Genomic DNA, 27327 nt, shown 5'->3' with positions numbered 1-27327 from the left:
AAATCGCTTGAAGCGCAACGAAAAATTGCCTGATCAAATATATGCGATCGTTATAACCTTATACATAACTCCTATCAATGAAAGAACCTATTCCGTTTTGCTATATCAATCAAGCCATACTCAACCACTCATATATTATCGAGTCTATATTATCCAGCCATACTCAGTCACATCTACACATTTGGAAGGTTTTTCCACATGAATGATCCATTGTGACGCTGGTAGAGGCTATAGGCCATGCAGGACTTGTTGCTCATTGCAGACTTGGACTGATTGCAGACTTCGATTACGTGATATGTTGTGCAGAGCAACGCTGGACTGGCTTGTAAGCTATACATTATACAATAATACATTCTTCTGAGTATGCTGACATTTGTAGAAGCCCTCCTGCGCCCCCTATTCAGGTCCGCTATCGGTCATGCTCTGTCTATTCGGTGGAGAGCATGATCTGGTTTTGAATTTTGGGCTTGGGCTGCATCGGCCGTGCGGTCGACGGTATTACTAGTCTGTTACTTCGTTCTTGGATCTGTATCGTCTATCGGATTGTAGTATATTTTGTGAGCTGAATAAACCTCCATACGGGACAAAGGCCCCTACACATTGCTTAGCCTTAGATAGATCTAGATATCCCTGGTGAGGAATCATGATTCAGGTAAACATATGTCCTCCTTTTTCAGGAAATCGAAAATGTCATCCTTTTTGGGAATTCGTCCTCCTTTACAGCTTTGAGCGCCAGCTGAAATCTGTAATGCCCATGTTCGAGCGGGTCTGAAAAAAATGGCCTTTCTTTTTAGTCAACACAACAGGATTTCCCGTAAAGATATTAGAATCAGGAGTTTTCAAGTCCGGTAATCTAACCTTTGTGATTTTTAAAAAGTGTCCTTATATCCTGATCCCGAAAATATGGTATCCCAAAGCACGATGAGTACTGATGGGCCGCGCTAATTGTACAGGATCTTAAATCCAGATAATAGCCCAAAGACAGAAATACCTCTTCATTGACGAGAATGAGAGCTCAACTCTAACATGTTGCTGCTGGGAATATTTATTAAATATTTTTCATCATTTAATCTGGCACAAAATCGATCCTTTGATATTACCGTAAAATACGATAAGCTACACAAGCATAGAACTGACTTGGCTTGAATAGTACTTCCATTTCCTTTGAAGCACCCCACCTTCCTCGTTTTTTCTATTTTCCAGAAGACGATATCCAAGGTTAAGTTTCAAATAAGTATGAATTAAACAATTTGTAAATTTCCACTATCAAGTTGAAACTAACATCACATGGCAACTTATCCGTTATTTCAGAGAGATGCGATCTAGGGGCTATTAGCATTACGGGAATAAATGACAGAAAGTGCTTTTCATTAACTCACTTATATATGTCACATTTGCAGACTCAGATCAGCGTCCCGCAAAAGGACATTTTGCTCTCTGAGCTGCATAAAATCTCATTTACGTGGACAGATTTCCGCAGTTCAGCGTTTTATCTTAAGACAACTGTATGATCTCGACGCTGAACGCGTATCATGTGGTTCCGCGTTCTTGTGCAGAAAACTTTTATTGTACGGATAGGTGTGGCGTACCCGTATAGTTAAATTTCATAAACAACAAACATCGATGCAAAAGTATGCTATTAGGAAATTTTCAAGTCTCGCCATCTGCGTCCCCCAGTGCCTTGTTCCGTCGTGATAGATGCACCTGAAAAGCAAAATATACATTTGCAACTGGCTAATATGTTTTTCATAAGTTTATAGCGATATAATTAGTAGGGGTGGTGTGAACGTGTGGTTCAAGTTTGCGCTCTGTGTGTGAACCTCAGAAAATTAGAGGTTCACGTTCACAAACAAACCTTTTTCATATATTACAATTTTTCATGTCACTATAACATCTTTGGTTGAAATTATTCGCATTTAAACTTAGGACCACTCTTTGCATGGCGCTTGCAGCATAAAAAAAACACTAAACGAACATACACTTTGCCAATCTCAAATATTTTACTTGCTTTGTTACAAAAGTATGCCAGGTCTGAAGACATTGAAATCGCTCAAACGTATAGTATACGTACTAAACTAAAAGACGGATAATATTTCAAATTGGTATTTCTTCACTGGCAAATAATTTTACCATGCGGGATGGCATTTGTCTTGTGGGGTTCAGATTGACAGGACAGGAACATTCGGCGCCAGCCATTCAGGCCCCTATGGACAATGGACATATATGTATATTGTATATATATGTCGAAGTTTTCGGTCATAATAAAGGCAGTCCTTTTCGGCCAAGATTATCTCGCTGCCGATCGTTCTGGCGCATTTCAGGGAGTCGCATGTTACATAGAGTTACCATGCGTCCTCCTTTAGAAGGATTTGTCCTCCTTTTTCAGGTTTTTAAAAATGTCTCCCGAGGACGCCGAAATGTCCTCCTTTTAAGCAATTCGTCCTCTTTTGCAGCTTTTATAGCTGAGATAGCGGATAGATTCGAGTGAAAATGGGCATAAATGACGCTAAATAAGAAATTCGTGGTTCGAACGAAAGTGACGACCGTTTGTTTTTCAGTCAACCAACGTAAAGTGAAAAAAAACTTTAAAACTTTATTTCCGGAGTTGAGCCGGAAAGCTGACTTTTTTTTTGTTCAACCAACCACAAAGTCGGGTAAAAGTTTACCATTTTTACCGGTTAAAAACCGTATTCCAAGTTTGAAAATTTTGAAAAAGTGTCCTCCTTTCACGATTCCAAAATATGGTAACCCCAATGTTACATGGCCTAAAACTTCCTGTCTTTGTGCGTCGTGGCGCGGTAATGGTCGACGCCAAAATTTCCATTTCTATAAAGCATGCGTATTTTTCTTGACGAAAAAGGTAGGCGTACCCAATAATCAAGATACCTGGCAACATGAAATCGCCCGCAGCGCGAAAATGTTTTGAAAAAGTACAAATTTCCATAAAATACTCTATAATTTATGTTAATTCACGAAATAATTTTGGGGGCTCTTCAAGCTCGCATCCCCTCAATTTGGGGGTTTGGGGTGCGCCTGTTACGGTCCTGCTCCCCACTATACCGACAATCCTGATGGGAGGCCAAGAAATAACAGCATGCAACAAAGTGGCTAATGACAAATTGCCCAACGAAGATGCATCATCCTTTAGCTTGCCCCAAATTTCGAAAACCCCTTCTCCATCAACACTATCAGTGAATCTGATCACATGGGCTTAAAAAGGATAAATGTATGATAGTAATATGTTTTACTACTAATATTATTGAATCTGGAAAAAATTTAGCGCCGCGCGTGACCATAGCCAATCCCATGACCACTCGCGAGTTCGGTGCGTATAGTAAGCCGATATCATTGAACAGTGAACACTGAACACATTAGTCTGGAGTTAGCTTAGCTTAGATGAAAGATATTCTACTGCAGACAGGTTACGATAGCGATAGAAGGAAGGAAATATCCCACAAATATACTAATAATATTTAATTTAAGCATGTTACAAAGTTATAAAGCCCATTTAATATATGTCTTTTACACGATCGGAGCCTTATTAGTTCGGGTCGAGTTAGTCTAGCTTATTTAGTTATCCTTGATGATCCATACGCCTGGGGAGGCCAATCAGATATGTAACGAATCAGTTAAAGTCACGCAATAGCAAAACGGGATGCGAGAAACTAAAGACCGAAATACAAATTGGCGGAATCACCATTTCAGCGGATTGTCGGATCGCTGCCGATTCAGTAAAGCCCATCGTGTCCACCATCGCAGAAAATGTACCGTTTTTCTTTTGAAGAAGCATATGGGGCTCGTCGAATTCTTTGACAGCACCCGCATCTAGCACCTGCGTTCAGTATAAAATGTCATCATTAATTATTTTTCCGACTGCGTCACAGAACAGCCATTTCCGGGACCGGCAATCTCGGAATTTATAGGGCTTGGCTGCAGTTCTGGCGCAATAACACGGACCTTATTTTTGTACATCATTATACCTCTTCCAAATACTTCAATAGTGTGGGTCATCCAAAGTATGTGTCGTGTTTCGAATGCCGTAGTAAACATTATATCAATGTTATTATACCCTCAGAAGTGTCTGCTAAGATGACCTGACCACTGATCATTATCGATTTCATGTAATCTGCAATTGCACGGTTGTTTGTGCTGCGAATTCGTCTATTTCCGGATCTCTCTCATACTTAGACGTCAAATCGAAGGTAGCGACACAAGGGTTCGATTTTGAATGAAATATATTCGTATGGTCAAGTCCTATAATGCTGATATACATGTGCGCCGACTTACGAGGTGGCGCAGCCACGTCGTCATCATATTTACGAGGTGGAGGCCACCTCATACAAATTGCTGAAACGCACAAGGGCACACGAGATTTGTAGCCAGTAATTAGTAATCAGGCGAATCGATGCGATCTCGTTAAAGACGTCTCTAACTCTAATATTCAGTTACAATTCAATATCTGTCTGTGTTATCACTTATCAGTGTTCCGCGCGTTCGATTTGCGAGAAGCATGTTGTCAATGAGCGAGAAGAGTCTGTGATGATCTTCCGCTGAGATGGTCACGAAATTAGGTCATTCATTCATGTTCAGTGTTCACTTTCAGTCATTCGTTCGTGACAATCATCGCTAGCCTAATTTATCGCGTCTCGAACAAGCCTGGTTACGCTGGCTTGAACTGCCCAGTAATGCGCCCGCAGGCTGCTTAAGTAATCGAAATGCGACCGTGAATAGCAAAAAGGTTGGCCGCCCCTGTTCTAACCCATAGTCGTTACAATAAATAGGAATAGGACGTTATATATTGTTGCTGGATCTATTTGCGGCATTATATACCGATGTACTCCAATAATTTTTCGTGAACGTAAATCGGGAAATGCACTAATGCCGCCAAAGTCGCTGTTTTAATCTGCAAACAATTGCCGCGATGCGAGCCGCGAAGCGAGGCCAGAGGTAGCAAGAGACAATCACTGATTGGCTGTGCGATTTCGCGTTTGTAATCATCATATTGTTTGCGTGAAACTTCATATTCGCGAGTTGTGTATTACTTGCGAACTTACCAGGTCAGTGCGTAGTGTAATTCGTCACTCACACGGCGCATTGCGCGTAAATAACATTGATGCAACTCCAAATTCTCGGTGACGTAAATTCTGATTTTTGTCCGATGCATTACGTCGGACGGCCTGGTAGCGCATTACACTTTCCAAGATTCCATTTAATAACTCGACTGCATGGTTTGATATCAATGAGTGCAGGCACTGCAGGGCCGGTATTAAAACGTCACACGAATGGTTTAACGCTGCACGTACACTAGCGGCATGTATAATAAAGTGCGTCTTAGTGTGACGATGACGTCATCGATATGGAACAATTATGACGTCACGAGACTTCGCCACCTCATAAAAGAAATAAAAGTCGGCGCCTATGCCGATGTATATATGCAATACTTACAATTATCCTGTCAGAATCGATGATGGTGTTTATCCTGTGCGCGATTGTGATTACGGTGCAATCGGTAAATTTTTCGCGTATGGTCACTTGAATCAGTCGATCCGTTCTGCGATTATAAATTCAAGGATTGTATTAAATAAACTCGCTTCATGGGAGTTTTGCAAGTACCTGAGATCAACATTTGCGGTTGCCTCGTCGATCAAAAGCAATTTGTTTTTGCGAAGGAGGGCTCGCGCTAAGCATATAAGCTGACGCTGCCCTACACTGAAGTTTGATCCAGCTTCTGCCATTTCTGTCTGCAATTTATCCGGAAGTGACATCACAAACTCGTGCAGCTGAACCTGCCAATGAGAATTGAAATCGATTAAACATCTCACAGATACTCAAACGCATTGTCTTACTTGTTCGAGTGCATTAAATATGTCGGCGTCAGAATAAAAACTGAACAAATCCAAATTTCTCCGTAACGATCCTGTGAATAGCACCGGGTCCTAAGGATAAATACAATTGGCTACATTCTGTGAACACGTTATTTGGTTAACGAGTGTGTGTACTTGAGGTATAATGGAAATACTGCTACGTAAGTCGTGTAATCCTATCGTGCCCACGTCTATTCCGTCTAGACGGATGCTCCCATCGGCAAGTTCAGCGAGGCGAAATATCGCCGAAATGATAGAGCTTTTGCCGGCGCCTGTCCTGCCTACTAAACCGACCTAGGAACAAAATAAATATGAGCAGTGCGCACAATGTCGATTGGTCCTATTTTTTTTAGTGCATCTATCCGCACCTTTTCTTTTGGGTCGATAGAGAGATTTATATCTTTGAGGACGACTGGCCCGCCGTGGTAGTAGGAAAAGGATACATTTCGAAACTCCAAAGCACCATGAGTAGGCCAATTCTTGTGGGGTTGCTTTTCCGGAATATTATGTGGAGCTTCCGGTGTTAATTTGTAATATTGCTGGATGCGTTCGACGGAGGTCATCTGAATAGGTATCTCTAGCGTGTACTCGTATAGTATGACGACGGACGCGGACATCATACCAGATTTTCCACCTCGGCGCTTTGGCGCACACCCCATTGGAAAATCGCCACACTCGCAGCTGTCTGCGTCAACAGCAGGCCCAACAAACCGGCATTTATATCAAGTAATGACGACGCAATGACGCTGAGTATCGTAACAGCGGAGAGGAACGTGGCCCCGATAAAATCCAATCGAAAACCGAACCAGCGAGTTCCCGTGAGAAAGAGAAACCAGGAAGCTGTAATAATAGATTGCTGCATGTAGCATTTTATCTTATAAGTAATTATTTAAATTTCACAGACCGCTGTGCAAATCTTGAGTTTCATGAAAATTCCGCACGAAGTCTTTCTCAACACCGAAACCACGGATGGTTATGAGACCTTGGAGGGTTGAAGAGAGTAAACTGAAGACCGGACTACGGCCTGCAAATATATACATTTGCAACATACTATACTCCCCGTATGGTGTGTATTCGAACGTACCTGCGCCCTCCAGCCTCTTGATATCTCGAGACGTTTTGATGTAGTATCGCCGTAGCCAAATGAAAAACAATACCACCGGCACGATCATGATCAGCGAGAAGTAATTAATCACCGCCACGAGAATGACTACGGCTATCGTGTGGCCTCCAATCTGAGAAAAGGAATTACCTCAGATCCGTGAGCTAATGCTCGTGTATACGGTTTATCAATAATTACCACCGTTCATAGTTTATAGCAGGGGCGGACTATTGAAGTAGGCTATATTACGTTAACAAATTCATTCAATATTGTTTAAGGCCTCTTTTTTCAACTTAAAATTCACATCATATACGATTTTATAGGTATAAAATATTGCATTGGTATAGATAGGTAAAACTTATATGGGTGGATAAATACACGACTAATGTGTCGATTTAGGAATCCGACCCGCCAAGTACTTCATTTCCCTATATCCGGCCCGCCGACTGGAGAAGTTGCCCGCCCCTGGTTTATATGTATATGTTGATTCACTTACCTGTACCTGTCAAATTATCGTAAAGATATAGAAGCAAGTAGTCATCGGATACTCTGATCGGTCGATCGTGGCTTAAGGCATGGTTTGTATTCGTTTACTATAGGTTATGGCTGAAGCAAAACTATGTACACTAGGGCTGTTCAAAAATAACTTTTTTCTCCCGATTCAAGCCGATCACCTCTTAAATCGTCAGGTTGCAGTAGAAAACCTTGCTCACCAAATTTCACTCGATTCCAACCAGTAAAGGCCTCCGCAGATCCAATTAAAATTTTTAATTTATTATGGAAAATAAAAAATAAAAATTTCCAAATTTTTCTGCCAACCCCATGAAATTGTTGAGCTGTCTTCAAAGACGTTGCAAAACAAATTTGAGTCAATTCCGACCAGTAGAAGCGGAGTTATGTGAGTTTTTCGATGATATTTCTCGGATTATCCTTGATTGGTGGATAATCCGCGATTTATCAACGAAAAAGTCACATAACTCCGCTTCTACTGGTCGGAATTGACTCAAATTTGTTTTGCAACGTCTTTGAAGACAGCTCAACAATTTCATGGGGTTGGCAGAAAAATTTGGAATTTTTTTTTAAAAATTTTCCATAATAAATTAAAAATTTTAATTGGATCTGCGGAGGCCTTTACTGGTTGGAATCGAGTGAAATTTGGTGAGCAAGGTTTTCTACTGCAACCTGACGATTTAAGAGGTGACCGGCTTGAATCAGGAGAAAAAAGTTATTTTTGAACAGCCCTAATGTACACATGTATAGCGGAAATAGGAAGTACAGAATCCAGGAATATTGCGGCTAATTTAGCGAATCAGCGTGAAGGAATTAGAATTTGGTATTAGTCACATCTTTATATAGAATATAGCTTCTAGGGATGGTGTGAACGTGAGGTTCACGTTCGCGTTCTGTGTGTGAACCTCCGAAAGTTAGAGGTTCACGTTCACAAACGAACCTTGGTAGGTTCTGCACTGTGAACCTTTTAATATATTACAATTTTCACATCATTATGACATCTTTGTATAAAATCTGTTGCATTTCAAATGTGGGGCACTCTATGCATGGCGCTGGCAGCGTAAAAAAATCAACACTAAACGAGCATGGAGCATGACGAGCATGGAGCTTGACGAGCATGGAGCTCAACCAATCAATGAAATTGATATCGTTGCCTGATGTAAAAAATCTAACAGGCGTACGAGGTCAATCTTGACTTCATATGTACATTGTACATTGTATTATAGAAACCAAATCCGTACGATTGGCGTGTTGGCTACTGCTGTATAACTATAGTTAATGGGGTAATATCGGTACCAAGTATATAGAAACCCGTTTTACACTCTGCTCAATATCAACTTAGCAATACTCAGTCGCCGAATACATTGTTTGGTCTGGCCTAGACCGTTAAGGCGTACGCTTAATATTCCTTGCAAGTCGTCGTCGAAATTGTTGGCAAAGCGACGGAAAATATTGATGTCATGGGATCATTATATTATTTGATTGCCGCAGTTGATACATTTGGCGAGGTTCAAAACGTCAATAAGTACTTCAGTATTGTGGCATTATGTGGCCCGAGTCGTCGCTAGGCATCGCGTACAATCTGTACATTAATATTGGCTATCACTTCACTGAAATGTAGGGTTGGAATTTGCAATATGACGTCACGTGACGTCATGAGGTTCACGTTCGCGTTCACACAGAACCTTTCAAAAATGTTCACGTTCACACGAACCTGAACCTTTCAGAGGTTCACACCATCCCTAATAGCTTCATTAGCTTGCACGGAGCTGCCGTCTCTAACTCTGCGAAGGCGATGAAATGCCGTGTTGATGACGAGATCACAGCTTCAATCGATAATATTTATTATTGGTGAATTGTATATTGTACAATGTACGAACATTCTACAATAATAGCATACACTGAAATGTCTACATACGTATAAGAAATCCATGAATGCCAGAGGAAGAAGCTCATCAACTTGTCCCATGTCTTTTGAAAAGCGATTCAATATCCTCCCTAAATATGAGGGAAGGTTGACTATCTCATTTCAAACACTTACAACAATGTACAGCTCAGAGGTTCACCATTTACCCGATGGATTTGTGTCAAAGAATCTTATAGGCGCATGCAGTATTGCATGGAACATCTTGAAATGCATTTGAATCCCAGAACTGACGCAAATGTACGAGTTCAAAATGAGGCGAAGAAAGACTGCCAGAACCGTCAAAAGACACAACGCTGAGTGATGCATAGAACAATATTGGAGTATTAGACGATGCGATTTGCTATAGAGAAATCACGTTTATGAAAACGCAAACCGGTACCTATGTATATATTCCAGTAATAAAGTGTATCAAAATGTTCTTCTGTTGCAATCATGGTAGTTGTCAAAGGTATAGTGGTTGTAGTTCCGTTAAGTATTGGCTCGTCCGACGCTATTGAATATTCTCGGTACTGGTTTGACCTGTTGTAAACGTTCTAAGTAAGTGGTTCACAAACTTATTTAGACACGCCCTCCTTTATGATAGTGAAAAATGTCGCGCCCCCCTTATCGTCATATCACAAAATGCTATCAGAATGCTAGCAATCCCATCGGATACTTTCATGACATGGAAGGTTATGACTGTTGCCTAGACTAGAGAATTCTCAAATATTAAATTCTAACTACATACAGAGCATTAACTACGAAGTTGAGGTATATCGTGCCGAGCGCGAAAACATTTTTCGGTAGACCACAGCTTCGATTCCTCTTCAGATGCTTTCTCGCCTCCCAAGGGGAGCCCGCTCCCCAATTTGAGAGCAATTGTTCAAAATGTAAGCAACTTGTGGCGATTGGAGGGGCAGTGTATTATCAATATGTACGGAATAAGGTATACTCCTATATTATTCGTAACCCACCAAAGGCTTAGCCACCAGTCAACGAGAATCATGAGCGAGTGAGAAGCCAAAAACAGAAGAAGGCATGATAAGTATATTGGTGCGATGGCGCCAACCCGTAGATATTCCATATAAACATTACTCCTTATGCTTCCCTGTCGCCGTTCTTCTTCAGGAACAGCCTCAACCGCTTGCTCCTGGCGTGTGCAAAAATATTCGAAGTCAGTTATGTTCGTCTTACTTTTCGTCGACAAATTACGTATATTGCCTCGTTTAGGTTGCCACCATACGATATCGTTGATGTAGTCGAACGAATGGATGAACGCACTGTGTCTTGTCTGTTCAATCTTTGCTTGGGCGAGGCTTCTGGCTTTTGACCTGGATAAATTTCTTCAATTTTGTTTCTCGTGGACTTTATAGAAATTTACATCAAAATGCAATCCCTTATAAGTGGATATCCGGAATGCTTCAATTCAAATATTCGGAAAACAAATTTTCTCCGGTTACATATAGTTTTACATAAACGACAGCCTCATCGCCGATCCCGCTGTAAATACAGCGCCTTCAAAAGCACGGAGGAAGAGAGAGCCGAACTCTTGAAAGATGGCAGCTAAAGATCACGTTGAAGGAGCAAAAAGACATCTGACATTAATGAAATTCATGTACTGGGCGCAAATGACTGTAATAGCGATAAGCGCCAATGATGTGTTAATAAAACAAACAGACATGAACGACAGTTTTTTTAATATTCTTGTCACTGTGGATTATCAGCACACTTGTTTCTCATCGTGCGCTGAAACACCCTTACGCAGAAAAAACTGAACATTATCTTTCGAGGTGCCGGAAATTCGACTATCGCCATTTCCACATTATTATTATTAATATTATTATTGTTAAAAACAAAAGCAGACGACACAGTGACGCTTTTCACATTTAAGCTTTTTGTGTCACACCATCGCAAGCATTTCACAACTGCACAAATATACCATGCAATAAATAACAGAATGAGAGAACAGTCACATTGAATTTTGCCGTAAATCACAGTTACTTGTCGTAAAGATAATCAACTTTTGTCTGCCGTGACCATCAACCCCAGCTGCGAAAATAGTGATTTCTGGCAATTATAATATCTAGACTTCTAGAGTAACTTGTAGCAAATGATAGTCCGTGGCGCAAAAGGCCAACAATAGCATTAATCACCACAATGTTAAAAGAATAATTTACTGGTCAGGGACGATCTAAAGCAGTGATTCCCAACGTGGACGATATTTGAGAAACATGGGGGGCGAAAATACCAAAGGGGACGATGGGAGGTAAAATATGTTAGAAAGTCTAGTGAGATATATTTAATTAACACGGCCGAAAAATGCACGTGAAGACGGCTTATTCTGCATCTGACTCGAAATTTGACTCAAAAAAGTCAGCCCAACGGAAACCAGTCGCGGAAACCGGTTCTCCGCATACCGTCTCGGAAAAAAATACATTTTTTAGTCGATTCACCGGCGATCAGAGTTAGGTGAATAAATTTCCATATAGGCTACTCTTTTTCGTATCCGTAAATATGGGGCGGGAATGAAAATTTGGGTCGAGCTTGATAAGGGGGCGATGAGTCGAAAAAAGTTGGGAATCACTGAACTAACGCGATCGGCAGATTCCAAAAAATGATGAATACTCGATATGATATAGCCCACTTGAGATTATTTCAGCATCTTTCTCTTTAGTGTCCGAACGCAGCAAGGAATCAAAATCCGTGTGTAAAGCTTGCAGTTCCTCATATGTGCCAAGTCCCGCTACTTCACCCTGGATTATTGTTGTATATACTATATTGTATGACACGCACATAGAAAAAAGCTTTTACCTCTTTGAGGATCAGGATTCTATCCGCGGTCTTTAGCAGTTGCAGCTGGTGCGTTATTAGAATACGTATCTATCGCGCAAAATTCTTCATGTGAAAAGACGGTGGTTAACCGATTGTCACTTCGCCTATTTAGCCGACCTTATTTTTCAGCAGTCCGCCTGATATGCAGCTTGTGTAGAGATGGCGGGCAACCGGTGCATCAACCGCACTTAATGGATCATCCAAAAGGTAGATGCTACAGTCTTCTTTGTAGGCAGCTCTTGCTAGGTTTATTCGCGCTTTTTGTCCACCGCTCAAGGTCACACCTCTTTCACCGACAAGAGTCATGTCGCCGTGCTCCAATAAATCTAAATCCTGTGGGTCGCGCAAGTGTGGCATTATGGAATTGTTCACGTTTGCACTTTGCAAGATTGACTCACCTTCGTTAAGCAACAAGCTGAGATAACTTTTGCGTATCTCGCCCTGTCAAAGTTTCCACCGAAAAGAATATTTTCTCTGACAGTACCGGAAAACACCCACGGTATTTGACCGGCGTACGCGGCGTCGCCGTTAGTAATCACCTCGCCCGATAACGCAGGGAGTTCGCCCAAAAGTGCGCTCAACAATGAAGACTGTAATTGACACGTCCAGTTTACTATTCACGAGAAACAGAAACATCGTTAGTAGTCTCACTTTTCCTGCACCTACTGGACCAATCACCGCCAGAAGCTCTCCAGGATTGACACGAAGTGAAATATTGTTCAGGGTGAGATCGCTGTTTTCGTTCAAGTCTTCAAACTCATAGAAATATATATTTTAGTAAATAACTAATAGCGTCGCTAAAATGTGAAAGCTCAACCGAATTCCATTTTGCGGATAGACTCTTCATCTCCACAAAAGCATCACTCGCTGGCACAGCTTTAGCATTTCCGGAGTTCGAACAAAACTCGTCGGCGAGAAGATATTCCTTTTATACGGTGACATCGATAAAACAGGTAACTGAATCGAGCATGTGTCTACCAAATACCTGAATTCGTTTGGAAGACGAAAACGCCTCGGAGGCCTTTTCAATACCATGCAGTAAACCCATACCGGCCGGCATTCTCAAAGCACTGAGAACGCCGATGAGGTAGAAGACCTGTCAACATTGCGGTACGTGACAGAGTATAAATTTAAATGTATATATTTTTCAATAATTGACAATTTAGCATTTTCAAGGAAATGTAGTCGTGGGCTCGTATACAATAGTTTACTGTTGCCATACGTCCGGAATTTCACTGTTTAAACTGCGTCCGGGAGGAAATGCTTAAATATGCTTAAATGTCCGGAAGGCTTGAAGGGAGCTGAAATTTATTTCGTAAATCAACATAAACAATATCTTATTTTGGGGAAGATTTATGCTACAAGAAATTTTTCTTCGCGCTTGACGCGATTGAGTGTCACATATATTGATTTTAATATGGGTACCCCTGTCCTCGGAAAAACTGAAATAAAAAATAAATCAAACTAATTGTAATCGCAATTTTAAGAGATCCGTATATTCCTAGTGTCAGTAACGCCGTTTGAATGCTTTAGTCAAGGATAGCGGTTCTCAAGCTTGGGGTCGCTCGCCCTTTTTTGGGGATCGCGGAGATGTTGATCAGCTTCCAACATAGGCCGTAGTGTTGTGTTGAAAACAAAAATCAATATAATGCAAGCATGTTTAAAACAAGGCCATAATCCTAATTTTGCCAATTCCATTGTTCGCTGATAAAGGTGTTGCTAGAGTAGAACCCTATGATCGGTTACAATGTAATATCTTATTGTGTAGGCAGATAATTGAGTATTCAAACAAAAAACAAGGGTATGGAATTTCAATCATTTGAATGGTCCGGCCCGCGAGCGATCAGACGGTTTGATTCCGGCCCGCGACGCAATTTGAGTTTAACACCCCTGATTTAGACCATATCAATAGCCTATAGAGATAATATATATATGCTATACATTTACGATTACGTTTTGCCATGATTGTCGGCCATAAACGGCCGCTGTTCAGTTGGCCCGAGGTGTTATCGTTTCGTTGCCTGCAGTGATGTTCAGAGTCATCTCGGATCCAAGATGATTTTACAATATATTTTGATTGCTGAACCCGGGAACAACTGCAATGCATTCCTGTTCTTACCTTGAAAGCAGATATGCTACCGCCCAAGAATATGTAGCATGTGATAGTGATCAGAGTGATAATCTTTTCCTGTACTACAAACAGCGTCATGTTGACTGTCTTGATGATCGCCGACACCAATATCTTATCAACCTCCTTTCTGTTCGAGATAATACCACAAATCTATTTGAAGTATGCATGCATCCAATAGCAAAACAAATCTACCTTCGTCTCTCGGAAAGCAGCATAGAAAACGGTTTTTCCCAAGCATACATCTTTATTATTCTCATGCCTGTGATCACTTCATTCATTCCGAGTACTCGTTTGTCAGTCAGGGAAGCAATGACGAGCCTAAAACGGTATGTGTTGCATTTTCTATATTTGTTGATATATTGGTTAGGGCCGTCTCTGGCTTCCATAAATGTAAACTAGACTTCTGGTGTGCTATAGTGCTACTATTTATAAAAGACCCGTAAACACTACAAAGAAATCTCAACCCGTCTCTTATATCTGGAAGATATGATGAGCTGTGCTCAGCTCTGATACAGGTAAAAACAGCCAAGACGAAATTCTAGCAGGCTTTCCCAGTGACGCCGTGAAGACATGTGAAAGTTGCTGCTTTTATCGAGGTTCCCCTCTCGAGTAACAGGAATGAAAAAAATAGTACATTCCCTAGGCTACTTGGCCAATGTATTGCCATTGGGGTTATTCAAAAAGAACTGTTTTTTTTTTTAATTTCACTGTCCAGTTGAAAAATGTAAGATTGCCTACAAAACGCTGCATACAATATTTGAGTCAATTCCAATAGCTTGGAATTGTACAATTTGAAATATCGACCACTATATCGCCATGACCAGACATCTTTTTATCTTGAACTAGGCGGTTGCGTTTGGTTAAAGAGATTGCTAATTAATGAAAAAAATCACGACGCTCATAACCGGGAAATAGGTTCACCCCGTTAAAATAATGGTGGTACAGACAGATCCCAAATGTAATACTTTCTACGCCGAAATTGCTGACCGCATGACCAGGAAAATATGTGTTTCAGGTGATTGTCAATATCTCGAACTATCCTAATGCTACGCCAATATATATTTCATGGAGTCATAATGAAGCTTGTGACTGTTCCCCTCACAGTGCATTATGATATTGGCTGTTCAGGACTCCTCCTCTAGTGTGAAATATTTCTCGGTAGACGCGAACAAGAACAATTGTGTTATAAATCCCTTCATGCATAACACAACGAATAGTTTGGGAACCGCTGGTCTATATTATAGCGATAGTTTCCAATATGTAGTGTGAATTTCATTGAAAGTATTGCTGCATCGCGTCACGGCAATCTTCATATACTGTCGTTTTGTATCTAGGGATGGTGCAAACTGCAAACCCCTGAAAGGTCGTCAAAAGCATCTCGATGGTGCAGGCGAAAACGAAAATCACGTTCATTCCTTTCTCTCTTTCTCTCTCTCTCTTTCTCTTTCTCTCTCTCTCTCTCTCTCTCTCTTCTGGTTCATGTGAACGCGAACCTTCTTGAAAGGTTCTATTTGGACGCGAACGTGAACACGGACGTATGACCTCATATTACTCATATTGAAACCCTACATTTCCGTAAAGTAATATATTAATGTACATACTAGTATACTGTACACTAGCGGCGACTCACGCCACATTATGCCACAATGCTGAAGTAAAAGTACCAGATTTATCAACTGGAACAGTCAGTTGTTATCATAATTCCATAAAAACAATATCTTTCAATATCGCTTTGCCAACAACTTCACCGAGTGCTTGAAAGGGAATATAATCTAACGCAGTGGTTCTCAACCTTTTTTTCTTCGTGGACCCCTTTTGGACCGTCACGGACCCCCGCGGACCCCCTCAAGTTTTCGTTCAAGATTAGGTCAATTATCATGCAACCGTCAACTGTCTTGTGCAAATAGTAAATGTAGGCTAGTGATAAACAGCCACAAAATGACTTTTCTTGAAAATAACAGAAAACTATATGTAAAAATTGGGTAGACTTCTATTATTTCGAAGGGAATTTTCCGGCTGTATTTATTGACTTGAAAATCCGCGTCTTCGATTGATATGAATGAGTGCCGAAATCCACGACAGTTTTTAATAAACATATCACGTCCAGCCCATAGTCATTTCCATCTAGCATCTCATATTGAAGTTATTTGGTGGTTATATCACAGGGAAAAATGGATTTCATGGCGAGGTTTCAATTCCTTCATTGGGACGACCATTTCAATGATATGGGTCCTAAAGTTGTAGCCATTATAAAGCGAAACTGGCGCATGCTTTTCCTAATTAAAAATGAAATAAAAATTAGATTGTCAATCATTTGACAAATTTAGAAGCTTCGCGGACCCGCTGAAAATGCTTTACGGGTCCGCGGACCAGAGGTGGTCAGTAACGAAGTACTTCTACTTTTTCGAAGTACTCAAGCAGTTTCCTTCTACTTCTGGTACTTACTCAAGTAGATCTGATTTTCGCTACTTCTACTTCGTAATATTTTGTGATCTACTTACTTACTTTCCGCTATTTTCAGTTTGTCAAGTAGAAGTAGTTTAATCCTCCAATCAGGAAGATAGCCTGAGGAATTTCGGGGCTGTTTTCACGGAGTATCAACATTTAATTTTCATAAAAGTTGAGTAAAGCCCAGAATTTTCGTCGCGCTTCGCACACAGTGGATACGGAGGGACCAGTATGATTTCACAAGAGTATCAGTGAGTATAATTTAGGTAGCGGATTGGCGTGGTTCCATTCACACCGCATTGTCGCCCTTCGCCCGTATGAAATATTTCATCACAGTATATATGGCTCATCATAACGTTTGAAACTGATGTTTTGCAATCTAGCATTTACTTATCATATCGTAATCTAGCAGTCCATGGCGTGTCCTAATCTGGAAAAATGGACTCTGACTTTTGTTTTAGTTTTAGAGCTGTTGTAGCATACCACCTTTGAAACTTTCTGGACTAAAGACATGAAATATATTTTCCGCTTTTAGAAGTAGTGTTTATATTTCACTTTCAATTTCCAGTATCATTATCCTTGATCGTTGGATAATCCGAGGATTATTAACGAAAAACTCACATAACTCCGCTTCTACTGGTTGGAATTGGCTCAAATTTGTTTTGCATCGTCTTTGAAGACAGCATAACAATTTTGTGGAGTCGACAGAAAAATTTGATTTTTTTTTTTAATTTTCCCTCATAAATTAATAGTTTTAATTGGATCTGCGGAGTCGTATACTTGTTAGAATTGAACCAAATTTGGTGTGCAGCGTTTTCAGGGTAACCTGACAATTTCATCAGTGAATGGCTTGGATACGGGAAAAAAAGTTATTTTTGAACAGCCCTAGCCTACATACTCCGAAGTCAGGCTGCAGTTCTGAAGTGTTTGAGGATATTCACTCTTCACACTTCAATGGATAATAATATTTTGCATACTGCATTAGCATTAGATACCTCAACTTTGCATACTGCTTGCCGCAGGCCGCTTGGAGAGCCATGAGAACAGCGAGAAGTCCCATTCCAACTATTATTGATGGGCCGAACTCCCACCACAAAATCGTCGTACCGACAATGCACTGCAGGGGGCCGATCCAGATATAATGCATGAATGGAGGAAACTTAATTGAAACGAAGAGACAAGTGATTAGCATGTGATGGGCTGAAGAATTGTATAGTCGCATAACTAACAAAGTCATATCTGATAACATCGGTGGCTCCAAGGTTGATTATCTTTCCTGATGAGAATTCGCTCAGCGACTTCTGACTCAAACGGAGAGTCTGTAATGCAGGTAATTGGTTCGGTTATTTCCTGAAGCGTTGATCTTGTGTAAGGGCGATTTACTCTCGCCACATGCTTGAACGTAGGTCGTACACTCTTAGCGATAAAATTGTGTATTCACACCCGTGTACCACCCATGTACCACCCGTGATATATGGGTGTGAATATCCACCCGTGGTACACGAAACCAGAACCTATCTCAGACTTACACCACGGTACAAATCAAACACAAAACTTGATTGATACAGCTGTATATCCACAGGGCCAATTAGAATGTGTGTGTGTGTAAAATGCAGGCCGTTTAACCATAATGTTAAAATGGCAATTGGCAATAAACAAGATTTGAACTTGAATGTGGAAACAGCGACTTGTAACTTTAATTGTTACGGCATACTTGCTATATTGGCTATATTTTGAACCTGGCTTACTCATACAAGGTATACGTATAGGTTACGTAATCACGGCAAATAAATGAACTAGACTTCAAAGCAAACGCATTTCCGGTTCAGTTGATGCAGACTATAGTTTTTGTCCATGTCCACGCATCAACATTAATAGTTTTGATAGTCTAAATTCCAAGTAACTTGTCGCGGGCCGCTCAAAATCGTGTCACGGGCCGCACAATGCCGATGCCAATGTCTGATCTATGGGATTGAGGGAGATAAGTGTAAATATGCTACAATGACTTCGCTACGCTCTGTTATTGCCGCAGCTTTGACAACGGTATATAACTATGTTTGCGCGGCGCGAGAAATTGTCAATCAAACGCCGGTTAAACCGTCCGTCGGTCATTCCGACATTTAGTCCACTCTTTGAGAAAAAGTTGGTTGAAAGCATAGATTTAAAGCATACAGATTTGAATTGTTAAACACTTATCCAGTCAAGCGTTGCTTACTTTTTTGTACATCAGGGCGCATACAGAAATTCGCATATGCCATCCAATCCTGAATGTCCAATAAAATACTTGATGATGGACGATTCCCAAAGTGTACGCTGCCACAACGATTGCTACCGCATAAGCGTAGGCGTGCCACATCGGTAGTGTGTCTTTCTGTTCGAAGTATCTCACGAGATAACTAACCAGGACAGCTGTCCCCATTCTCAGCAACTCCTGTAGAAATGCCGCATGTGTTCATCAAGTCGGTAAGCAAAAAAGTTTAATCCTATTTTGCGATCTCGTATATAGCTCAAATAAGAAAATTAAAACTGCTCGTTTCAAAATAGCAAATTCAAAATATAGAAAGGCAATCGAAAATAGCGCGTGTCATGATGGAGAGTCATTCAAAATAACCAAGGTTAAACCAAACCTTATCCTTACCAACAATCAGAACTTGCTTATTTTAAATAGGGTTCCCATACGTCCGCTTTTAAGAGGATTTGTCGTCTTTTTTGACTATTTTGAAAGCGTCCTCGGAGGACGCCCAAATGTCTTCTATTTTGAGATTTTGTCCTCTTTTTTTGAGAAATTTGGTTAAATATAGGGCCAAATTCGACTGAGATACAGTAAATCAGCACTGAAATAACGCTCGGGCGGCTATTTCGGGAGATGAGCCCAAAAGTTGACCTTTTTTTTAGTCAGCCGACCACGGAGTGCGACATTTACCATTTTTCAGGATTTTCCTCCGGTATGGCAGGACTGAAATTATGAAAAAGTGTCCTCTTTTCAGATTTCCAAAATATGGTAACCCTAATTTCAAATGACTGTCTATCATGACCCTTATTGCTTTATCAGTCACTATTTGCAAGGATGATAGTCATGATTTCGACCAATTTCGCGACGACGGCACAGTTAGGCTTTATACCTCGGAATATGCAGCGAACCCATTCTTCACAAGTGACCATTTGTGGACTCGTAGTAAGGTGCGAAAGAGATTTGGCTTCCTGTTTTTGTTTCCTAATTCTTTTTCCCAATTCCTAAAATAGAAAAAACGAATCGGTTTTATGTTCTCACATCATCCGTAGAAATCCAAACTCTTTTAGAGAAGTATCATCAATAGGGGTGATATTCTGACTGGAGTGTTGCGCCGAAAAAAGCAAATAGGTCAATATTGTTTTAATGTCGAACTATCATTGGCTATAGAAATGCACTATAAATATCGAATGGACATTTTAGATTTCGAATATGTGCATATCTAACATACACGTATGCATCTGCGCATTTGTGCAATATCTTTGCAGTGTCTGTAGTCTATCAAAAAATAAAATAGCGCTTTGTGGACTAGCGTATCAAATTCGGTACATACCGAATTACATCATTTTATAACGACTTTAGGCATACTTGACACGGCCACGACGGCCGTCGCAGATAGTACACATTCCGAACTTCCCTTTAGCACCTTTTAAAATAGAGTGTTTCGGGTGAAAGGGGGAAGTCCTGGACGTTGTTTATTGCAATGGCATGTCTGAGTAAAGTCACTGCAACCGCGGTCTTGGTTGCTTCGCGGTCGAAGGATTTGGTGAGTGTATTCGTTTGTAAAACTATGTATAGGATTCTTTACACCACAAATCACATAGCCAGCAGTGTTTTGGATTAATAATGTGTTACTCCACTTTGCAACGTTGAAAATGGTGAGTGACGCGAATTTACATCATTAGCCTTTTGTTGGTAAACTCTGACAACATTCCTACAGCTGAAATATTTCCATATTGAATAGCTATTTATGTGAGGAGAGTAGGGAATAGATTCACGAACTTCATGAGTCAAGAAAGTGCCTTGATACATTACGTAAAGACAATGAATATGTAAACTAACCGCTAGAATAGCGCTAAAACGATAACAAATATTCTCAATAATTGCTATCAGTAATTGCTGTTGCAGAAATGGACACCAGATGTTTTCATGGTAAAAAATCACTCATCCAGTGACGGTACACTGGAAAGGCAGTGAAGATGGCGGCAGTGATTCTGACGATGGAGAACGTTCTACTGCAGCAACTTCTGCTGCCATGGGAGAAATGAGTTCGGATGAATCCTCTTCGCCTGATAAATCTGATGAAGATTCCTCAATCGTTTTTTCAAAAGTAGAAAAATGAAAAACACCGGGTCATATTGCATGTACACCGCATTACCCGAGACGAAAACCTATACGGACAGCAAGTCAAGGTGAAGAGATCCCTGTCTATACTATGTTCCTATATGGAAGGCAGAATTGCTTGACAGTGACTACTCTATTTCTTCTCCGCACACATATTTCGAATATTTATTTTGAAGCGGAATTGCTGGACAGGATTATTTATGAGAGCAATTTATTTGATGTTCAAACTAATCCAACGAAGGCAATACAGTGACTAGAGATGAGTTTGAAAAATTATTGGAATGTTGCATGCATAGGTCTATCGTGAAAATGCCAAGATCCTATATACTGGGCCAATGATACTATGATAAAGTTTCTGATATCATGTCTCGAGATCGATGGAAGCAAATCAAATCTTTCTTGCATTTCAATGATAACACTACTATTCCGTCGAAAGATGATCCTGCTAGGGACAAATTATTCAAAATTTGTCCAGTATTAGATCATCTTCTTCCCAAATTTCAAGGAATGCCGATGAATCAAAAGCTATGTGTGGACGAGCAAATAGTTCCTTTCAAAGACCAATCATGCCTGAAACAAAACCCTCCAAAAAGCCATACAAATGGGGACACAAAATTTGATACAAAAGGTTATGTACACAATTTTGAAATATGTACTGGAAAGATTGATCCTGTCGCTGGATATGAAGATTTGGCAGTCAGTTACAACATCGTTCGGCAATTGGCTGATGTCGCAAGAGAGAATCTAAATCATTTGATCTGCTTTGACAACGGGTTTACATCTCTCAAGCTCATGGTTCATCTTGCATAAGATGAATTTTTTTCAGTAGGAACTGTGCGATCAAACAGACTGTCTGGCTGTCAATTCAGTAATGGCACTGACTGCAGGAAAAGGCGGCGAGGGACATTTGGAGCAAATGAAGTTTCTATGGATGGCGTTAGTATAGTATTCGGGCAGTAAACTGGTATGACAATCGTAGTGTGATACTGGCCAGTATCTTTGCCAAAGCAATTCCTGTTGATAAAATTAAAAGATGGGACCGGAAGCCGAAGTAACGCTCACAGGTCGACTACCCATTTATTGCCGAACAGTAAAATTCATTTATGGGTGGGGTTGATCTTCTGGATGCCTATTTGGCTTATTACAGAACATGTATCCGCTCAAAAAATACCAGATGTAGGCTAATTGTTCTTTCATTTGGTTGATCTTGCTATCGTCAATGGTTGGTTGCTCTACAGGTGGGACTGTGATTTTTAGCAATTTCCGAAACAGAAGCAAAAAAATCTGCTTGCATTCAAATTACATGGAGAATACCTGGTAAAGTATGGAAAATCAGTGACTGGGGAGAAAAGAGGGATGCCATCACTCTGTATCCAGCAGGAGTATCATAAGAAAATGTAAAGAGGACCAACAAATCCCATCCCAACGTGACCAAGTGGGTCACACGCGTGCCGTGGACATCAGGCAGAGATACAATAGACATATCTGCAAAGGACAATCTGTTATAAAATGTGGCAAATGTCATGTACATCTGTGTCTGAAGAAAAACTCTAACTGCTGTTTTGCTAATTTTCACGAATAATTTCAATTGTGAAAATTGACCTGTTTCTTTTCGATTTTTGTCGCGAAAGTCTGATGTCGCAAATTTGCGGCAAACATTTATAATAATGAATGAAGAAAAAAGATTGAAGTTTTGTTGACCGATGTCTAAGTTGAGGCAAAACAATTAAAGTTGCGCATAGAAATAATTTTCCCAAACATAGAGAATAAATTCAGTCCTGAAAGGATACTGAGGGCGTCCAGTCCATTCAAGTGAACTTTATAAGCGTTGTATAGTTGTGTTCTATTGTGAAAATTTATCTTTGTGCATTTCAAAGCAACAGTTGTGCATATGGCAAGGCATCGCCAAACGACTGCGTTATGTAAGTAATTTTTGCTTTTAAGCATTATTGCCAAACCTCACTAATAGTTTCTTTAATCTGCGGTTGCCAAAAATAAATGCAGGGATATGAAATTTCAACTTACGCAACAAGTATTATTCCTAATTCATGCGAAAATTATTATATTGCGTGCATATACGCTAGCTAGATAAAATGTATAGACAACTTCAATGAAAATCGTTTGGGTCATACGTTATAACATTGAATGTAGTAAGTTGTCTCCGAAATTTATCAAAAACATTTTGATAGCAGAACTTAATCTATTATAAGCGTAATTTACAACATATATATCAACCTCTCTAGACGTGAGCACTGCTCGTACGAAGTATCTGCATTTAGGAGTTCCAACATATCGTCTACTTGAAGATTTCTTTTTCGGCCATCTTTAAAGAAATCGTTCATCCACCTGCAAACAAGATTTCATATCACGACAACGTACATGAACGCTATGTCACTCAAATCAATCTGATAGATCAACATAGTCAGACATGCATAAACGTACTTGACTGCTCTAAAAAATAATCAATAGTATCTATTTTTTCGTTTCACAGAATCAAAGACACGCTACCACGGGTTGCTGTTCTTCTTGCAGATTAATTGTTGGCAATACTTACAGTGTTATTTACTTTTGGTCAATGTTACGAAGAGTTTACAGGCAAAAATTTAGTATTCATATTAATCGGAAACATATTTGACCACTCCGCGAGATAACTACATGGCTCTACATTTGAATGTCAAAAATACGATGACAAGTATAGGCAAATTCCCTACGAATGTATCGTGGACTTCACCGTTGAGATGGCATCATTGGTCGATGGTGCGTTATGTCAGACTAGTGGATGGTTTTCAAGAGAGCAGACGATCATCGTACAGATTTATATTAATTAACAAAGACTTACCAGTATGTAATGATTGATAGTATATTAGCTGTCTTCATCTTATTTGGTTGCAGTTTCTTCATATTGCTTAGTAAAATTAGCGAAACAATATTGCTAGTGACAAATAAATCGTTAAAAACAAGAAATTCCTGAAATTAACCCGATTAATGCTTCGCATTGTATTATTCTGGTAACTTTATATATAATGAGAAATACATGTGCAACTAATAAATAGCTTTACGTACCAGTCCATTCTATTTTACAATCATTCATACACGCAATCTATGGGCCTACATGCTTGCGATTCGCCTCGTTCGCTTCCGTGCGATTCAACTAGGTCAGTGTGTACAATGTACATTGTACAAGTACACATCTATTGTATTTGCATCGTTGGCGTGGAAATGATCGTGAACCCAGGTTTCTCATACTTTTTTGCTCTGCGGCCCTGAGTAGAAAGGGCATGTCAGGATTTCCACCACCAGTGTTTGGAACCATAGGGCATGGTGTGGAATGCTATGGAATGGTAAATTTCCATACTTCGTACCCGCCTTAATCGTTCCATACCACACTTCCAATTTTCCATACCTTAGCAACTTTTTTCCATACCATAATTGATACTTTTTCCATATTTCGCAGTTGCCCAAATTCTCAGATAACATTCTATTTTTATGTGTGGAAATTTTCCGGCGTTTATGTTCTAAATATTTTGGAAATAATTATCCATTTAAACAGCCCTGATTCACCAATTCTATCCTCAATTTCTCTACGTCGTATGTCAGCGATGTAGGTCGCCTAATCATCGACGAATGAACAAGGGATTATTTGACCTTCACAACAGAAGCTCATACCATGTCAAACTAGCTGCCAGCAGTAATATCATCGGCGAAATTACATAAAACGAAGGCATTGTCCCATGTGAATACATGTTAGAGAACAATTTTACATCGCTACAAGCATTAGGAATTTTGCGACAGCGGATCAAATGTCCGATGTACACCTGCACACCTTACCATCCCCTGTTTGGAACCAGCGAGATAGCGTATATGGTAATGCGTCGGAGGTCTTGATCGGTAGTGCGTGGGTTCAATCCCATGTTGGACCCGAGCAGAACTGATATCCGCGACTTCAACGCTCAGCACTACTCGACAGAGCGGACAGGTAATGTGGTGACGCTGACACTAACCTATAAAGCGGTTCCTTCGCACCTCTATCGTCAAAGCACCGCGATAGTGCAGACGGATATAAATTTGATTCTGTTGAATAATACTGATCTCTGTGAACAGATGAATCATGTGCAAAGCTTATTCATTGTATTTGTCATTAGTTTAACTTAAGTTCATGTTCGATTGTCTTGTCACGTCATGGACTTTCGCATTCCTGAATCCTTTTGTGATCAGCCTTACTGTATCATTTTCGTCCCTACATTTAAACATATCTCGTTTTGCGTTTTGTTGTGCCCCCTGGCTAGTAGAAAAGATTAAGCACTAAGCAGCGATAAACACCTTAAACCATATGGCAAGATCCGTTCGTTGTTGCTCGCAGCGAGTAGGGTTGCATTTAACACAAATGGTTGTTTGAAACACTTCGTTTAAAACATTTAATAAACAAAGGCCTTTTAAAAAGAATGGTGCTTTTTTAAGTTGAAAAATCGTGCCATACTTGTGTAAATACTTTTCAACAAACATGTTGCATGAGCCTATACGGACATTTACCACCCGATATAGCCGACGTATACGATATGGGATGATTGGAACCCTCAAAATAGTCGGTTCAACTGCTATAGTACGTATGGATATTTCGTCAAATGAGCTATATTTACCCTATATTTTCAATTGTCAATGTCAATCCACTATGACGTCACAATCGAGTATTCGTGACGTCACGGCCTAATAAACATGTTTTTAACAAGGGCCTTGTTTTAAAGATGTTTGTTTCAAATTGATTTTTTGTTTCAAATGCAACCCTAGCAGCGACACTCTTTCTAGTATTCATCACAACTCGGGCTTTAACCGATAGCAATAGGAAATTTGCTTCGTTATTTCTTGTCGCAGATTGGTTGCAGCCTGGCGTAAGAATAGTGAAAATCAAACCTATGGATACGGTGTATTGCCAGAGCCCGACTGCTACCTATACGGGCCCGCGGAGTGTGTATACACGCAATCTCAGATGCGTTGTGGAGAATGGTTATCAAGAGCTGCCAATCAGATGAAGCATGCAATACTGCGGTATGCTCTGTTCATGTCTTGACCTCGAATGATAATGCATTGATTTTCGGCATAAATATAGCATATCGACAGGCTACTTCTGCCAACTTGGCCGCTGATTCTTGCTCTAAAGCAGTGGTTCTCAAACTTTTCAGACCGCGACCTAAATCTGAGCTTTATTGGCATCTCCCATCCCAAGCCTCACTTATCGAAATGACTCATTTTCAATGTTACGGTGCTTCTTGTTACGGGCATGTGTGAAATAGAGAAGGAGCAGACAATCACATGTATCAATCGCAGTTCTATGAAACATGTTTCATGCACGCGATTTCAGACTAGTGTGCATTAAGTTCCTTGCGAGCCGCATTTGTACATTTGTGCGAGGACGGGGCTATTCGGTGACGACCATTTCGACGACCTGACATATCAATATAAAAGTTTTTGACCAACCAGCGACGGTCATTTTGGGCTAAGTTTCTACCGCAGCCAATTTCTTTGGCATCGCACTTTTCCAAGCCGCATGTTAGTCAAACCTTCATGTCTTCAAGTGTCCCGACGCGGAAAGGGTCGGTCCCGAAATATCTGTGTAATAGTTCCGCACCCATACGTTACACCACTGAATAAAGTATCGCAAATGTCACCGGCAGCGTTAATCGATACCGGGAATATACGATTCTTTCATAATTACGAATACAGTTACATTCATTTTTGTAAATTATGCATATTGAAAATTAGATGGGGTGCGGCAATTACGGCCCCGCTTTTTCTCATCCCTTACCCTGTCCGAGTATTACCAGCGAAATTTAGAGCTTTCTAGAGAAGCTTGCGACACGAATCCTATCATAACAGCAACACCAATCTGTGTAATACAAATATCGGCACATTTTTGTGATCAAACCAAATCATCGTAAGCGCACTCTTCCGCGTGTCTCGCGTATTGGCTATTTTACCCACCATTTCCCAACACAGTGAACTTGAACATCTGTAAAATGTCCACTAAGAGATCGCGCGATCCGCGAAGAATTTTTTTTATTCCAAGAAATTCAACAAATATACTTTACATATTTAAAGATGAGGCTTCTGCCGTCGCGATCCAAATGTATACCCGTCGCGACTAATGTTGGGGTCGCCAGTGCTCTAAAGCCAGTGCTCTAAAGC

At 40.4% G+C, this 27327-nt stretch overlaps 1 protein-coding gene across 1 annotated transcript; it reads right to left on the bottom strand.

Moving 5' to 3' along the window:
* Positions 1-1506: 1506 nt before the first annotated feature.
* LOC145440169 (ATP-binding cassette sub-family C member 4-like) lies at positions 1507-24106 on the bottom strand. Its single transcript, XM_080317746.1, has 30 exons — positions 23987-24106; positions 23383-23493; positions 19916-20027; positions 19009-19242; positions 18023-18112; positions 17789-17952; positions 14538-14663; positions 14334-14472; positions 13200-13310; positions 13032-13139; positions 12866-12970; positions 12613-12804; positions 12332-12547; positions 12194-12262; positions 12027-12135; positions 10604-10713; positions 10357-10532; positions 9777-9922; positions 9550-9696; positions 9395-9474; positions 6949-7099; positions 6769-6888; positions 6487-6704; positions 6233-6427; positions 6000-6158; positions 5847-5936; positions 5614-5786; positions 5446-5551; positions 3698-3832; positions 1507-1704 (listed from the first exon to the last, which is right to left on the bottom strand). The coding sequence occupies exons 1-30, from the start codon at positions 24046-24048 to the stop codon at positions 1651-1653; spliced, it is 4008 nt and encodes a 1335-aa protein (XP_080173872.1). The 5' UTR covers positions 24049-24106; the 3' UTR covers positions 1507-1650.
* Between the last annotated feature and the right edge of the window lie 3221 nt (positions 24107-27327).

This window comes from Botryllus schlosseri, chromosome 6 (genome assembly GCF_051294905.1).
Source record: "Botryllus schlosseri isolate E-star chromosome 6, Bs_hap1, whole genome shotgun sequence".
NCBI classification, from domain to species: Eukaryota; Metazoa; Chordata; class Ascidiacea; order Stolidobranchia; family Styelidae; genus Botryllus; species Botryllus schlosseri.
This window is presented reverse-complemented; position numbering and strand designations above follow the sequence as displayed.

Coding starts and splice junctions, on each gene's coding strand:
- LOC145440169 (XM_080317746.1), bottom strand. CDS start 24,048: ATGAAGAAACTGCAACCAAATAAGATGAAGACAGCTAATATACTATCA. Junction 17,953..18,022: donor ATGTTATCAGATATGACTTT/GTTAGTTATGCG, acceptor GTTTCAATTAAG/TTTCCTCCATTCATGCATTA. Junction 9,697..9,776: donor GAATATATACATAGGTACCG/GTTTGCGTTTTC, acceptor TGCATCACTCAG/CGTTGTGTCTTTTGACGGTT.